The sequence below is a fragment of the Uloborus diversus genome, chromosome 1 (assembly GCF_026930045.1).
Source record: "Uloborus diversus isolate 005 chromosome 1, Udiv.v.3.1, whole genome shotgun sequence".
NCBI classification, from domain to species: Eukaryota; Metazoa; Arthropoda; class Arachnida; order Araneae; family Uloboridae; genus Uloborus; species Uloborus diversus.
The window spans coordinates 162,133,034-162,150,244 of NC_072731.1; the positions used below are offsets into that span (position 1 = coordinate 162,133,034).

Sequence of the window (17,211 nt, forward strand, 5' to 3'; positions counted from 1 at the left end):
GATTTAGAAAGAAAACCTGTTTATAAGGGAAATATTGTAGAACTAACAAAAGCAGTTATGGCAAATCTGCAAAATATGACTACAACTTTAATTAAAAGGATGTGCATTGAAAAGTGTGTATTTATAGAGAAAGATCGGTTTAGACAAATTTTAAAACACCAGGTGGAGTGATACGTTCGAAATTTTCTTACTAAGAAAAATATGACGCTCATGTAAAATCTCTAATCTTCAAGGCATGGTGCATAAGTATATTAGCATATAAACGTTTATATACTGAACCTCCATGACTCTGCGGTAGAAGCTTCGCTTTTTATGCAGGGGGTCGTTGGTTCGATTCCCATCGGTGCTCTGGGTGTTATTTCATATCTGTGTGCAGTAAAGCTTTCTTGTTTTTTCTCATATGTAAGTAGATAAATAAGTTTAACTCTCGATCCAATGCCACATATCTTTCCGCAGTGTTTATCAGCTACGGACACGACAACAACAATGTTTACGAGCGTGTATATACGATCTGTGTTCTTATTCAAATGAAACTGTTAAGGACCTTGTGCTAAAATAACTGTTATTGATTGGTTAATTGATTCATTGAGTGAATGAATGAAATAACATGCAACTGAAGTACAGCATTGACGGTGTAGTTTGGTTGTACGATTGATTGAATGATTGAATGAATAAACGAACGATGAAGCACAAGAAGTAATAAATGAATGAACAATTGATGAATTATTCAATTTATATTAAATTAATGATTTATTAGATAATTTGAATGAGTGGTTGAGTGATTAAACGAATGAACGTGATTGTTTGAATGAACGACAGAAATAGCTGCTGGATTGAACGAATGCGAGACCAGAAATTCGTTGTAGCGGGAGTTCGTATCAAGATAACTCTTCGGTATTTCTGATCATATTTTTAAAATTCTGCGTCACATTCTTAAAACATATGAAAGTGAAAACGGAATAATATTTACGAAGAGAAAAAAAAGCTATTTAATGGCCGTTTAGCTGATAAAGATATCTCGAAGAAACACACGTGTACTTCAAATGAAATTGATTACGTCAACAGATACCAGATATTCCCAGCAGGAACAGAAATATGAATTAAATTGACATGTTTTCTATAAAGTTGGAAATTGTTTTGCTTTTATGGGTATATTTGACCGTGTATAACGTTAAGTGCAAAAAGTAAGTAACAATTATCTACTTCCTATTTCTGCTAATCGCTAAATGAAAGATGGAGTTTAAATCTGAGTATCTTTACGTTGTTAAAAAGCACTCTAAATTTATTTTATTAAAACTTAAACAGATTGTGACAAAAAAAGATACCTTTTGAGTTCTTGTATTGTATGATTAACATTTTAATATTCGAAATTGCTTCAGCTTTATAAAATGTGATACGTTCTTTAGCTATATTTTGATTTTTTCCATATTTTATTAATTCTTTACTTATTCTACTGTCACTATCGAAAGTTTCCATTAGCACAAGAATGTATGTACATGAATTACGTACGTTTAATCATTTTTGTAAAACGCAACTATTTAAACAAAATTTTGCTTATCTATATTTATTGAGAATATATTTTTTTACATTTTGATTTATAATATTAAAAATACTCATTTGGCATTGCCTGTGACTAGATTTTTGAATTAAATAAATATTAATGACTAACTGGCTTGTCTTGGTCTATTAGAAACACCGATATGAATATATATTTTTTTTTTTTAAAGTTGTGAGTCGTAATGTTTTAGTAAATATGAACTGTTACAAACTCTGCGTTCTCAAGTGGTGAGATATCCACTCAAAAGGAATAATGGGCAATTTATTTCGAGAATGTGGAAGCACTCTCGTACAGTTATTTTTAAAATGAACCGAAAAAGAGTAACTTTTTCCAAAAGTACAGTACTTCCAAAGCAATGTAGAAGTTTTTAAACTTTGTTAAGAAAACGGGAATTATCCTTAGAGGTAGTTTAATACTTATCCGTTAAAATGTACTGAGCAAAAAAACAGTGATTCACTTTCCACAGAAAAAAAAGACCTCTTAAACAGAGCTAAATAACAATCGCAGTAACAGTGTCCATAATGTTTCTAAACTCAAAAAACATATGCTTCAAACTTTTGATTGTTATTCCTATCTCGTTTTTTGAACACCGAAACAGATTATATTTGATTTTACAATACACTTACGGTAAATTCATAATATGAAAAAAAAAAAGAACATTAATTACAACAAAAATAAAAATCGCGAAATAATCGATAAGTCTAAAACATTATTATGAGCATGAATTATAGTTATTAAGGATGTTGATAAAACTACGAATGACTGTATTAGAAAAAAATCGGGAAAAGGCCCATGAACCTAACTTGCAAAGGAAACTGATAAAAACAAAAAAATAAATAACTAAATGAGTAAAAGTACAACGGTCAAAGTCATCCCATACTTTCAGGGTTGTTCGTCCGAGAATTTCTACACTTTTGTATTACATTTTACTGAGTGACAGCTTACAGGCTGAATTCAAAATGCTGCATTAAAAATGTATGAGGCCATGACCATTTCTAATTGTTTTATGTACCTAAATGTAGCAAATGTTTTCATGTAATGTTTCACTTTCTTTCCGATATATGTAATAATCTCTCTTTCTCATTCTATTATTTTCATCAAATAATGACTAACAATCTCTGACTAACAATCTCATAAGCCACCAAACATACCAAAAATACCGAAGGGCATTTAATAATGGTTTCGAGAAACATATGACTACGCAATCACACATTGTTCCATACAATCGAATCGACCGCGAAAGGCATAAACTATCATATCAACCGAGCTACGTTTCTTCATATACCCCCTCCCCCCGTCTTTTGAACGGAACGAAACCTCGATTGTTCGTTACGGTAACCCAAATTTGTTCTTGCCCATTATCAACTGTCCATTCAATCCTTCCGCACGGCATAGGCTTTTTAAATAATGACTTTGAACCTTGGCGTGGATATATCTGCCGTTGCAATCTGAACCCCAACGAAACAAACTGGCTTCGGATTATGATATTCGATACCATATGGAATGGGTAGGGCAGGGTTGGAAAGCTCAATTGGCAGAGTACAGGAGCAGGGTTGGTGTCTTTAGTTTGTTCCTTTTCAGCAATGTCGTAATGGATATTAAAGAAAACACGAAGTCATAAAGATGATCCGATATAGCCATTTAAATTGCAACAGTGATTCTGTTTTCTGTGCTGGAATTAAACATTAGCTTTCATAAAAGTAATAACGTTTAAAGACATTTTTATTTTAAGTTCATGCAGGCGAATGAGTTTAAAAACATCGCTATTTCGCCCTAAAAATTTTATGTTGGGAGAAGACAGCAGTATTGAAAGGGTCAAGACAAATTTTCCCTTTTCACAAAACATCAATAAGTTTAAATTATGACAGCAATCCAATAGAGTCTCTTAAAAAACTTTTGATTTCGACATGCCTTAGTAATGTTCTTGGATGTATTTAAAATATTGTTTTAACAATAAAGCCTACCTGCTGCGAATGGATTCTTTCTTGGATTTTTATTAAGACACAAAAAATCTTTTTGAGTTTTACAACATACCAAGAACTTATTTTCAAACTCTTTTCTGAATGTAAACTCAAATTTGTTGTAAATATCTTTTTGTGTTACGTGTGTGTATTAATGCTTATATGGCACATTTGTAAATACACATTTATACAACCATTTTTAACTCACGCTTTATACATACGAGTAAATTTTCTTGTGACGCATTCAGGATGCCATTGTACGATACTTGATTGATCCACTGTATTTATATATGTGGGATGTTTAGTAATGAGTTTCACTTCATATTACTTTTTAATTCATTTGAATATCGTCTGTTTTCTCGATGTGTTTGAACCAAGGATGCCAACGAGGGAGGATTCATGAAGCAGACTGCACCAGTCTGTATTTTTGATTTCATTCAGCATTAGTTTTTTTTTATTTCATTCGTGGGATCTCGTTCTCGGTAGCAATTGAGGAGGTACTCCATCACCCTTGGGGGGGGGGGATGGGTATCCACGGTTTAAACTATGCGCTGTTGAAATTAATAAGTCTAAATACACTATATCCTTTAATGAGCTTGAAATGAAAAAATGATTTATAACGAGAATTAATCGTCTTTTTTAGACCCAACACCGAACACATTTACAAGGAACTTGCTATTACTAAATTTCTGTTTTTTTAATCTTTTGTTGATTTTCCTAGCCTTGAAAAAAACTTATTAAAACTTCGTAGAAGCCTTAACACTTTATTGAAAATAACACACAAAACGTTACGTGGAGTGACTCAGCTGCACTTTGTACTACACTTGATTTTTTTAAAGAAGAGGCTAATTTTGCTTTAATTTCCTCTAAATCTCACAGCATGTAATTTTAAAAAATTGCATAGGTATAACTTTAGAAACCAAAAGATATCCTTCTCTGCGCTCCAAATGTTTCCCATAACTGAAAAAATTCTCTCAACCGGGACGAATGTTCTGAGCAAAAATATTGCAAACTCAAGGACTTTAGAAATTGTGACGTCAGTTAAGCAGTAAGTCACTTAGGCTAAGGCTAAGGCAGAATTACATGCAAGATACCGATAGTCCAGTTATGCCATCCAGAGACAGCAGGTTCATTCTTGTTATGTACTCATCAGTCAATAACCGAGCTGAAGGCAGATGTTCTCTCGTTGAAGCTGAGTGTGCCAACCAACTGATAGCTAAAGTAAATTTAGCTCGCTGTAATGGTACAGTTCAACACTATCAATAAATAGGTCATCATTATTTATGCAATACTTATAATTTCACTAATAACTTGTACACTCCCTCCTAAATTATACCAGGCAATTTTAGTTTAATAAATAGGTACAAAATTATTTTTAAAAATTCCTTGCTGGTCATAAAATTTGAAAACCCTAGACATTGTTTCAAAACAGGACACTATCCAGAATAGCAATAAAACTCTAGGATTGTCTGGTTTTATACCGGACGAATAGTAAAACTATTTTTAACGATCTAAAATGCTCAATATTTCCGTCATCTTTTTACATCTATGGACGAGTTTAAATATAGATATCAGAATGAAATTAAATATACGGTACTTTCAAGTCTTTACAGGGTGACAAGAAATAACTTGGACACACATAACACGACATAACTTTAATGCTTATGAAAATATAACGACCAAACTTCAAAATAAGAATGAATGCATTATTTCATCTAGTATATTCACAAGTTTTCAAGGTGGCTACCTTTGGCCTTAATACAGAGCTTTAAACGTGTCACGAAATTTTCGGCTCTGGGACGGTTTAGCACACTTTTGTCTTCACGATGGACCAAACAGATTTATTAATTAAATTCACCTCTGAGGAATACGGTAGCTATTCTTAAGCTCCAATGAAGTCTGGCAAATGTGTCGTGACCCAATCTTGAGTGCCTTCAGCTCTGTCTGCAGGTTCAGACTCCTGTTGGAAGGTCCATTTTTTTTCCAAAGATTCTTTGTAGCCAAGGTAAGACAACAACGTCCAAAATGAGTTTGAAATATGGTTTTGTATTAATCTTTAACCCTTAATTATCAAAAACAAGTGATATTTTCTCACTAGCACATATCCCACCCCAAACCCTAACATTTGGACCTTTGACGCCAATTAACAATGCAAGAAAGTTTTGGAGACAAGGATGTGTGATGAATTCATAAAAGTTTGGCATCTCTAAAAAAATCTTTACGCAAGGCATTTCATGAAATATCACTAAGTGAGTTGCAGCCCAGGGTCAAAAATTTTGTGACACATTTAAAACTCTGTATTAAAGTTAAAGGCAGCCACTTTAAAAAGTTGTTATTAATAAATTAGACGAAATAATGTATTCATATAAATTTTGAAGTTTGGTCTTAATATTTTCATTAACATTAAAGTTATGATGTATTTATTATGTGCGACCAAGTTATTTCTTGTCACCCAGTAAAAGCTTGAGATTTTCATGACATGTTTCAGTACTGTCTATAAATCTATATACAGTAAACTCTCGATTATCGGCGGTCGGAATTTCCGCGGGTCTTTTTACGTTTTTTTTTTCCTTAACGGTTATTCAATATTTTGTAAAGTAATGTTTGTTTTATTGTTCGCTTTTAGCTTTTACAAATATTTTTTTACATTCAATGTTAGTAGATGAAATGTAGCAATGTTTTTTTTAATGTATGTGTGGGTGTTATTTATATGTTTTAGCTATTGAGTACACTATTATCGTTTTTTTCCCATTCAGATTTTCCGCGGTTTTCGCTTATCTGTGGTTACCGTTCCATCCTATTCCGCAGATAATCATAAGTTCACAATAGTCATAAACCAGTTACAAATGAATCCTTCAAAGTTTCCTTAAAAGTGTAACTTCAGCAACTTTTAACCTAAAAACCGAAACGTCGCTTCGTTTTAAAGCAAGGAATGATCATGCCACCAAGGAAGTAAAGTAGAAAACAACATTATTCTTCATGACCACCTTATGAATGAAACATAAATACTACTTCAAACGTAAAATCAACTACTGCACGCTACCTTATCAGGATAACAATGTGAGATGTTTAACACTATCCGACTCTCATCAATTTTATTTTTAAAGTCAGAGAGGTATTGATTAAGCTACATTAAAATGCACAAATGTTGCTGTGGCGTGCGAGATTCGGTTTGTCTTTTAACTTTCAATAAATGTTTCATCTATTTAGGGAAACAGTTTCTTTTGTAGTAAGTATCCTTATCATGCTACCTTTCGTTTAACTCTCTTCCTGTTTCTGCCTTCTCAAAGATACAGTGAAAATGAGAGCTACGTGTTAGCTAAATCCATGAAAACGTCAAAGCAGGCATTTGTTTGATGTCTACTTAGTATATCTAAAGTACATATTTACGTAAAAATTAGTGACTATTTAAGCTATACAGTCCATCTGAAGTTATAAACAATCATTAATGATAATGATATCAGGTTATATATGCTTTGAAAAATCTTGAATATGGATGTTTTTTAATTTTGATGGCAAAGCATGGTTGGTTATTAGCAAACAAAGTTGACTTATTTTACTGTTTTATCTCTAATCTTTATCTTTACTAATAATAAAGTTGAAAGTCTCTCTGTCTGGATTTCTGTCTGTGTGGATGTCTGGATCTCTGTGACGCTCATAGCGTCTAGACCGTTCGGCCAAATTTCCTGAAATTGGGCACAAAGTTAAGTTGTAGCATGGGAGTGTGCACCTTGAAGCGATTTTTCGAAAATTCAATTTTGTTCTTTTTCTATTCCAATTTTAAGAACATTTCACCGAGCAAATTATCACAACGCGGAATAGCAAATTATGAAATTATCGTAACGTGGAAGCGTAACGTGGGTGAGCCATTCAACATAGCAAATTGGCGAGAAATTCATCATCCATTATTTGTAAATATATAGGCGAACCAAATGACCTTTTAATTTTCTACTACGGGCAAAGGCGTGCGGGTACCACTAGTAAGGAATACAGTTGTTTGTTGATAAAATCCTAACGAACTTTGAAAGAGCTAGGGAGGACTATACTGGTGCGTTATTCGAAGAAATGATCAAAAACAGGAGAATTTTTCAGGATAGAATCTCAAGAATCGTATGAATACTATTAATCTTTACTAATAATAAAGCTAAAAATCTCTCTGTATGGATATCGGGATCTCTGTCTGGATGTCTGGGTCTCTGTGGTGTACACAGCGCCTAAACCGTTCGGCCAATTTTCATGAAATTTGTCTCAAAATTAGTTTGTAGCATGGGGGTGTGAACCTCGAAGCGATTTTTCGAAAATTCGATTTTGTTCTGTTACAAAACGTTATGAAAATAAAAATATATTTGTGTAAAATATTTTACTTTTTATGATATTTTTTTTTCATTTGCAAAAGCTCACGAAAGAGAAATTCACAGTAAAAGTTTTTAGCTTTGCATTTATTTTGCATTGAAAGACAAAAATTATAAAATTTATGGATATGGACAAGCCGCGAAGGTCTGATTTTGCACACATACTTTAAAATGCAAATAGATATCATTATAAATCATGCAAGCTGATCTTATGTAATGTAGGGTAGACCGAGGCACGTTTACGCAGTGCCCTTTTTTCAAAGCGAATTATAACTGGAGAGCCAACAGTAATAACAGATTGATCTACTCCCTAGCAAATATTCTCGCAAGTGTTTAAGCATTAGTCGAGCTTCGGTACAGCATGCAGAAAGAAAAATCTGTTTTTTTACCAAGTGAAGTAACTTCTGTGTTGAACGTTTTGAAGCTTATTGTAAATAAATAATACTTAGTTAAGAAAAAAATGTATATATAAAAACTAGCAGAATTTTATCCTTCTTTGAGAATTGTATTTGTATGAACTGAAGTGTTATTAAATTTTTTTGCACGTTAAAAATAAATCCAAACTCAGCAACGGAGCAAGTTTACGCGTCGAACGTCGGAGCACCTTACGGTCGATCTTACTGTGTCTTACTTAAACGTGCCCTGACACTTTTTTCGCTCCAAACTGTCTCAAAACATTTTTAGTTTTTCCGGATATTTAGTTTTGAAAATTACCATTTATATTTTAATTAAGTTACATTCATATTATAATCATATAGTGCTGTCTTCATGCCCCCTTCAGCTTCAATTTATTCACTACTCAATATGTAATAAATTTGCTTTATTTTTGCGATGGTAAGACATTATGTTCAAAACACTAACAGAACCAAGTTAGGTGTCAAAATAAATATGCGTAAACGTGCCTAGTGTCCGGGCCAAGTTTAAGGAACCGACTTGGACTCAAAAATAATTTTTGAAACGGTTAAAAACACAAGCTAAGCAATAAGTGAATTTACCAATTTTGACTCCATTAACTGCTTCATAAAACCACAATGTCTAAAATTTCCTAAGTTAAAAGATAAAAATTAGAAAATTCATTGAGTAAACTCCGCTTAAACGTGCCCCGGTATACCCTTAATATTTGTAGTTACAAAAGAAGCACGGACATAAATAAAGTGATTTTTTTTTTAAAGATGCTGAGACTAAAATTGACTCATTTTCGGAGAATGACCCACATACTACTAGTATACTTCAAAGGCACGAATGTTCAAATTGTAACGTTTTTCAAGTATGATCTCCATCATGGAAGTTATGACTTAGAAAGAACATTCAACCATTTAGTTAATCTATTGCATGTCTTACATGACATTTTATTGCTTGTCTTTTGTTTCTAAAATTGTAAATAGAAAAATATTTACAATTTTAGAATTAGATATAGATTGCAAACTGCTGATTTGCAATCTGCATATTTTTTGTCAGCAAAAAATGGTACAATTGATTATACTGCCGTGGTCAAATAAACGGCAAGAACTGCAAATTTTTGCTTTTCATTTATTTTTTATTCTCACAGTCAAATCGTATGCGAATTAGCTGCATTCATCGAGGATAAAGATGAAAATAATGCAAGACCTATAGATGCAGGGAAAACTATTTCTGAATTCTCTTCCTGCAGCAACGAAAATGAGGAGGAATGCAAAAGCACAGTGGAAAAACAGGTAAAAATTTCATTCAGATGTTCCATGTAACAAAGCTTCTTACAAACTATTGTTATTAATCACCAAAACAAAGTTATTAAAAAGCTTTTATTTTGTTTCTTTTTTTAATTACGGTTGCCAGCAATGGATTAGTATTTTTATCGCTGAAAATGCCCACTTCTACTTTTTTAAGAGCACTTACAGCACATTTTTTTAAAACAAACACTATCCTCTATTTTCGAACACTTTGAAGCCCTTTTTGGAACTGATTTCAAAACACTTTTGAGAAAATCCTTCAGAACCTTTATTTGGCTCAGCACATGTTTTAAACAGGGAACGCGTTTTAGAGAGTTTTATAACTGTGACACATGTTTCTTTTTTAGAACACTTCGTAGCAAATTTTTTGGGACATGTTTAAAAGATTTTTTAGAGCATTCTTTTCTGACTATAGCAGTAGTTTTTGTTATTAATTCTACAGCAATCTCTCGGGGCAACAGTCAACCACCACCGGGCAATGATTATGCTTTGACCATCTGAGGCCATCTTACGAATGTGAGAGCCACTTTCGTAACAAACTGGCACCAAATTTCACTGCACTTTCTTTTTGGATGAGCGTATTTGAACACATTTTATTGCATCATACTCGAACACTTTTTCTAAATTAAAAAGTGGCAAACATTTTCCAATATGTTCTAGGAATTGGCATTGAAGTTTTATTTTTTGTTTTTTACATTCTTCAATAAAATGGAAGAAGTATTGATAGCCTGAAATTGCCCTCAAATTGCGGCTTAAATTTTCATTTTGCCGACCATGGAATGAAAGCGGGTTTACTATTTGCCATCGTTCGCATAACTCACTTAGCTTTATTAATTTAGCTAAAAAACTAAACTCTCAGAACTTTTGGTGATATTCTCTGTAACAAAGTAGATGAGATTGAAAAAAAAAATGCTTTGAAACACAGTTCGAAATTACTGGAGACTGTCTGAGGAAGAATACTTCTGCTAGAGCGCCAGAATTATCATCAAACTTTCCGAACTGTATATTAAGTATATTACGTGTTAAAAATTCGTCAAATTGAATTTTCCTACCGTAAGCGTATTCTAAAGAAACCTCAGTAACCTCATGATTTAATTGGAGGAACTATAGTGAAATTTAATGTTTCCGAAGTTATAAAGATAAATACGTGTGACGACTAATAATCCGCAAACTGACAGAACGTCTGATAAGCACTTTGAACTTTCTTTTTAGATACATTTACTTTCTTTAATTTAATGTATTTCACTTTCATTTTTAGGAGTTTATTTTTTAACTATGCATTTAAATCTCTTCTTTAAAAAAATATTCCAAATTTTCTGCTCCATTTTGAAAAAAAAAAAAAAAAACCCCTTAGTTTATTATGCAATATTACTAGGGGGCTCCACTTCACTCGCCAACCTCCGTTTGCTTCTTAGCGACCCTCGATCACAAACCCGCATTCGGCGGTGGACCTTGGTCAAATTTGTCCCTTTCCCTCCTCCCTTTTGCAGCCTGTCATTTGGTGATATTTTGACAAATTTGCCAACTGGTATTTTCTGGTAAGTGCTGGTAATTTCTCGCCAATTTTGGTGGCCAAATCGGATTAACGTTGGCAAATTTGACGCCGCTGATATTACGTTTAAGGAGTTGAATGGTATAGTTTTCCATTTATAATTCCGGCTCGTTAAGGTTTGGAAGAGTGGGAAAGAAGGGAATGGCTTCCTCCGAATATCCTATATCCTCCGGTACTGATAGTCCGGAAGATCATTGACAGTCCGATGGAGATAAGGTAACAGACACACACAGACAAACAGACGTTACGCACTCATATTTTACTTATATAGAGTTGTTGCGTGAATTTTGCATCTGCTTTTTTTTTAATCTGCATATTTTTTTATCTGCTGCTGAAATCAATCAAAAAATGATCTCTTGCTTTATAGTGAAAAGACATATTTGAATTGCAATAAAATAATTCTGTGATCCTCAGGTTATTGAAGGGACAAATGGCGGAAATTTCACTCTAACTGTGGATGATAAAGAGGGTTACACAGTTGGTGATATTCTGTGTGATAAAGCAGATGCGGTAGAAGAAAATGTGCGTTGGAAAATAATTCGCATTTACTGGAGGCTATGTGAGAAAGAATGGAAGAAAACTTCTTTCAGAATGCCAGAATTCTTATGCTGTGAGGATGGCCTCTACATTCCATGTCAGTTAATAAAGTCTACGTAATTATAAAGTTGTCTTTATGAAATTCTTTCGAACACTTACCATTGAAAAAGAAATAAATATGAGTTGTAGTCGGACACAATGAACAAAATTTTACACCTGAATTAATTCAAAAACTGGAAGAATATTTTAAGTAAAAACATTGAAATTACGTTGTCCTTCAACAGAACTGACCCTAAGTAACGAAATTAATCGCAAATCTTCAAATAACGGCGTTGTTAAAAGCGCTGATCGAACTGGGATTCACACTACATACTCGCCTATACTGTCGTGGGAAGGTAAAGGGCATTACCTGAAAAAATGAGTTTTCGAAATATTTGATGAAACGTGCTTTGGTTTCCTTACAACCAATAGGTAAATATTGAAATTTGAGATTTTTCTTTTCATGTTTTATTATCAGCGAAAAGCATATAAGCAAGCTTGTATTCTGATGCTTAGGTACAACAAATAACAAAAATGAAAAAATTGCAGATACTGCTGTTTTCATTCCCATGGAAGTATACTGCACGTCTAACCGCCTTCAATCGACAGAACAAAAAGTAAAAGCTGTGCGATACTTTCGATGTTACTTATGCTTGTATAAATACCCCTACATTAGGGAGGTTCAAAAATACATTTAAAAAAGTGTTTCCCCTAGATACCAGGACACCCCGTCTTAGACTTGTGGGCATCAATATACTGGAAGAATTTTAGCTTCCTATTTCAACCGAAAGAGGGTGCTCAACTCCCTCCCCCAAACTTCACCAGTATGAGGAGGGGGGTTAAAAATACATTTAACTGAAATACAATGCTACATTTTATAATATAAACACGAGTAATACGCATATGCATTACATTAAAACAATTATTTTAAAAAACAGCTGGGGAAATTAAATGCTTCTAAATTTGTGACATTTTCTATGCTACGGCTAACGTTAAATTGGGAGGTCATTGAGCATCGTCTTAAAATTTGAGTAAGAAGCTAAAACTTTTACAGCATTATGCTATTAGTAAGTCTAAAAAAATAGGGAGCGTCTTGGACTCTAGCTGAAAAAATGTTTTTATGAACCACCCTACCCTACATATGAGGCAGTGAGAAGCAAAGGGATAAGAGTGGCAAAATTAAAAATTTGGAGATAACCGGTACAAATGGTTGGAGAACCTCTCCTCTGTCTTGGGGCAAGGGATAGTACTCGTAGCCTTGGTATGTACTGCTGTGCAGCATGATTTAGAAAAAAATTCAATGGAAGCCTACCTGGGACTATCTTTAAACGCGTTTTGCTCAAAACTTGAAAATGTCCACTTACATCCCTTTGCTTCTCGTTGTCTCATATAATAGTTACATATGTAAATATGACATTACCCCTTGCAATATACACATTTGTTTTGAAAATATGAAAGATACAAAAGATTTCATTTTTAATCTTTTTAAGGACTAAAAGTAGAAAGTACTTGACATGTACTACGCAGTTTAGAACTTATGAAACTTTTGAGGATTTTAAAAAGTCTGTTTCAGTAATTTCCTTTTAATCTTAAGTGTTTAAAACACGTGTAAAAGCATCACATAATTTTATATTTTAGTATCAATTAATTACGGTAGTATAGTGAAAAATTTGTAAACATTTTGCTACTAAACTCTTAAAGCATTAATGACGACTTCCGTCACGGAGCCTTGGATTGTATTTTTCAAACTATACAACGAATTAAATTTTGTGTAATGAATTACAGAACTCTGATACATATCGAAGCACTAATCACGTAAAATTTATTTCTAACTAAATCATTTCGACTATTTCAATTTTTGAGCATAAAAAACCTAAAACTAATTTAATTGGTTATAAAAAACATTCTTATCAAAACTAAGCAACTCCTACAGAATTCAACTCCATTATGTTTCCTTTTTTCAAGAAGAACAAGAAAAACTAATACAAAAGAAGTAACTGTTTAATTGATTGCTATCTCTATAAGTCTTAAATCAAACCTAAGGAGGTCGTGTTTTTCTTTATCTTCTTCCTTTTCATGAAAGTTTTTTTCCTTACAGTGAAACCGCACAGAAAGGACAATTTCTAACAGAGAGGTATGTGACACTTGAAAACATAAAAACATTTGGAGTAAAGTTTTGAAGGTAGATTCCATTCAACAATTCCGTTTCCGGCCATTCAAAAATCGTTCAAACGTTTATTGCATTAAGGATGTAGATATGAAGCAAGTTTCTTGAGTTTAAGGATGTTAATTATCGAACAGAGTAATGAATCAGTTCGTTATAAAAGTAATAAATTAATCATGGCTCTTCATCATTTCGAAGTCGAACGGAAGTCGGGTGTCATAAATGTGTACTCTTTGTGGTTTTACAACGGCCATGTGCTGGTTTCACAATGCAGTTTGTGTGGTGCGCTTTTGCTTTCTTACGCTTTGTGCACTTTTGCTTTCAATACAAAAGGTGTTGAGAATCAAACCAATCTATTTGAAGAGAAAGAGATCAGGAAGCTGTTAACTTTGTTTAAACTTTTTCAAATTATTCATCCTTTTTGCGATTAAATTTTAACTGATGTCTTAACAGATCCTCATATATATATATATATATATATATATATATATATATATATATATATATATATATATATATATATATATATATATATATATATATATATATATATATATATATATATATATATATATATATATATATAATGATCGAGTAAACCGCGAGTTTCAACAGTGAAATATGCGCCAAGGCTTGATAATTTGATAATATGTTTTGGTAGTGTTTAACATGCAGGGAAAGACTTTATTGTGACAAGGCTGAACTCGATCCGGTAACTTAACTGTTTTACTATTAAGACTGTGTCATTTTAGGGGAATGCAGAAACGAAAAAATGATCAACAATGAACGCTACCCACTGGACTTTAGAGTTAATCCACTGGAGTTAAGGTTGCAATTTCAAGTATCAAAATATCACCAAACAGGCAATGACTTCGTTCAAATGTTGAAACAATTTTCACCCGTCACACCTTTACGGGCGATTTTCGTGTACATAAATAAGAGAACAGAAGTCTATCTTGCAGTGCTGAATTATTTTCGTAACTGTGAGCTCTAAATAATTGATAGTGTATCAAAAGTAATTCCAAAAAAATAATCATTATTGATGTTAGAACGAAATATTATTTATGACTCAGTTCAGATTTGAAGCAGAGTTAGAGATTACAAGTTAAAATCGTCTGAAAAAAAAAAGCGCTGCTGATACAGAAACATGATTGAAACTTCAAAACAATGTTAATTATTTTGACAGTTGAAGCGTAGATATTTCTCGAATAATTAATTTCAATCATAAACTTGATTTAAATTATTTATTCGAAAATCTTTGTATTTCCAGTAAGTTTTTATGTCTTATTAAGTCTTCTTTAAAATATATACTCTCTCTCTCTCTCTCTCTCTCTTTATCACTACGCAAATTTGCGTCAGTAACGTTTTAAAAGAGAGACTTCTACTGCAAAAACGTTTGTCCATAATGAGCCTAGACATATTTTATATATAGTCCCACTACTGGAGTAATTCACTAGTCGAAAATCGGAAGTGCCCCTCAAGTATTTAGACAATCGTATTTTCGCTCTTTGTAAAAAAAATTTAGCATCGAAGAGAAGGGAGATGGGGTAAAAATTTTAAGTCATTACATTTGAGTGTTTTTTTTTTTTTTTTTAAGTTTGAATATTCTAAATGGTAAAATTCAATATAGTGTGCAGCCTCTTCTTCTCCTGTCACTCCTCTAAAAATTTCACGGAGTGTTTTCATGCCTTGGAAAAAAAGAAAAGAACGTGGTAGCATCTCTGTATATATCCTAATATTATACACACAAACACTAAAGTAGTTTTTTGCCTCTGTTAAAAAAGAAAAAAAAATCCAATTGAATAGTAATTACTTTCATCGTGAACTCTTTAACTGAAAAGAAAAAAAAATGAATAGCTAGGAAAATTAAACGACAAAGATACTCCTAGAGAAGTCGATTATTTCTTTTAAATATTCCGCGTTTAGAAAGCCATAAAACTGCTCCACACATGATATAAAATTTCTTATTGTTGTAGCTAATAAAGACATTTAATAAGAGGAAATTACTAGCCAAGTGTTTCTTTGTTTCAAGTATATTTTTCCGCAAAACTTAACTTAGCAAAAACAAAATCAACATGAATTTTTTCCGAGTTTCTGAAAGAAATACATTAATTCAACTTTAATATGCGCCTACTCAGCTTAAACAAAAAAGTTTGTACCTCCCACTCTATTTTTCAAAAAGAAACTATCTTTTTAAAGCTATAATTTTACTTTCACCTTCGTACTGCCAACTGCTCAAAAGTGTGAAAAAATGCAAAAGACACAATTCAGAATTGTGCTCTAGTTTCCGGCAGTTGGAATGTTCTATCTGTGGTTATGGCACACGACCACATAAAAATGGCGGCATGTGATAAGGAGATTTGTTGCCAGATATCTTTGGGAGTAAAAGGCTGAAACAAAGAGTAATAATTAGGGCGAAATAGTGTTCCGTTTCGTTGTACTGTCTTAGATTCCGATAAGACGAAATGTAAGTAATTTTTTTTATTTTTTCGAAATGTGTAGTGGAAGTAAAAGTAATTTGTTTCTCTATTTTTTGGGTGGAGTAGTTGCAGTCGAAAAGAGGGGAAATAGATATTTGGGTGAATTTGGAATTAAAGCGGCATTGTTTTAAAAAAACAGTAAAAGAGAAAGGGGACTTTTATGAGAGAAATAAAAAAGATTTGTTTTAAAGCTTTCGAATTATAGAAACATTTACTTTCCCTTAACTTAAAACGAGCTGATGTTGTGCATCAAATGACTTCCGTTTTACTCCAATTTAATGTCATTTCCCCATTATTGGCATTTTTAATGTGATTCTATAGTTTACTCTCTAAATATCACCAACAGTTGCCAAATTGAAATCAGATTTAAAAACAAAAAATCGCCAAATTTGTTGCTAAGTTGGTGACCAAAAATACTGGTGATATCGCCAAGTGTCCGCCAAATTATAACACCTCTTGAGTTTACATCGAAATTAACAATGATTTCCCCCAAAAAGGGGCAAAAGACCCTTTTAGAAATACCCTAATGCAACCAAAAAGGGAAGTGCACAACTACACCCCACTAGCAGTCCTACGTACCAAATTTTAACTTTCTAGGACATACCGTTCTTGAGTAATGGCGACATATATACGCACATACGCACATACGCAAATACGTACATACAGAGGTCACGAGAAAACCTCGTTGTAATTAACTCGAGAATCGTCAAAATGGATATTTCGTATTATGCGTTCTTAGGCACTTATCCACGTGTGGTCGAGTCGAAAAAAAAAACTCAACATTCATTCGGGGGTGAGTAAAATGGAAATTAATGTCGATTTTTGAGTGTGAAACTTTTTCGCGAATACAATACTTCCT

The 17,211-nt window shown here is 32.9% G+C and overlaps 1 protein-coding gene across 1 annotated transcript; it reads left to right on the forward strand.

Annotated features, from left to right (window-relative positions):
* Positions 1 to 1,043: 1,043 nt before the first annotated feature.
* On the forward strand, positions 1,044 to 11,789 carry LOC129216717 (uncharacterized). Its single transcript, XM_054850937.1, has 3 exons — positions 1,044 to 1,184; positions 9,421 to 9,565; positions 11,547 to 11,789. The coding sequence occupies exons 1-3, from the start codon at positions 1,111 to 1,113 to the stop codon at positions 11,787 to 11,789; spliced, it is 462 nt and encodes a 153-aa protein (XP_054706912.1). The 5' UTR covers positions 1,044 to 1,110.
* The last annotated feature ends 5,422 nt before the right edge of the window (positions 11,790 to 17,211 follow it).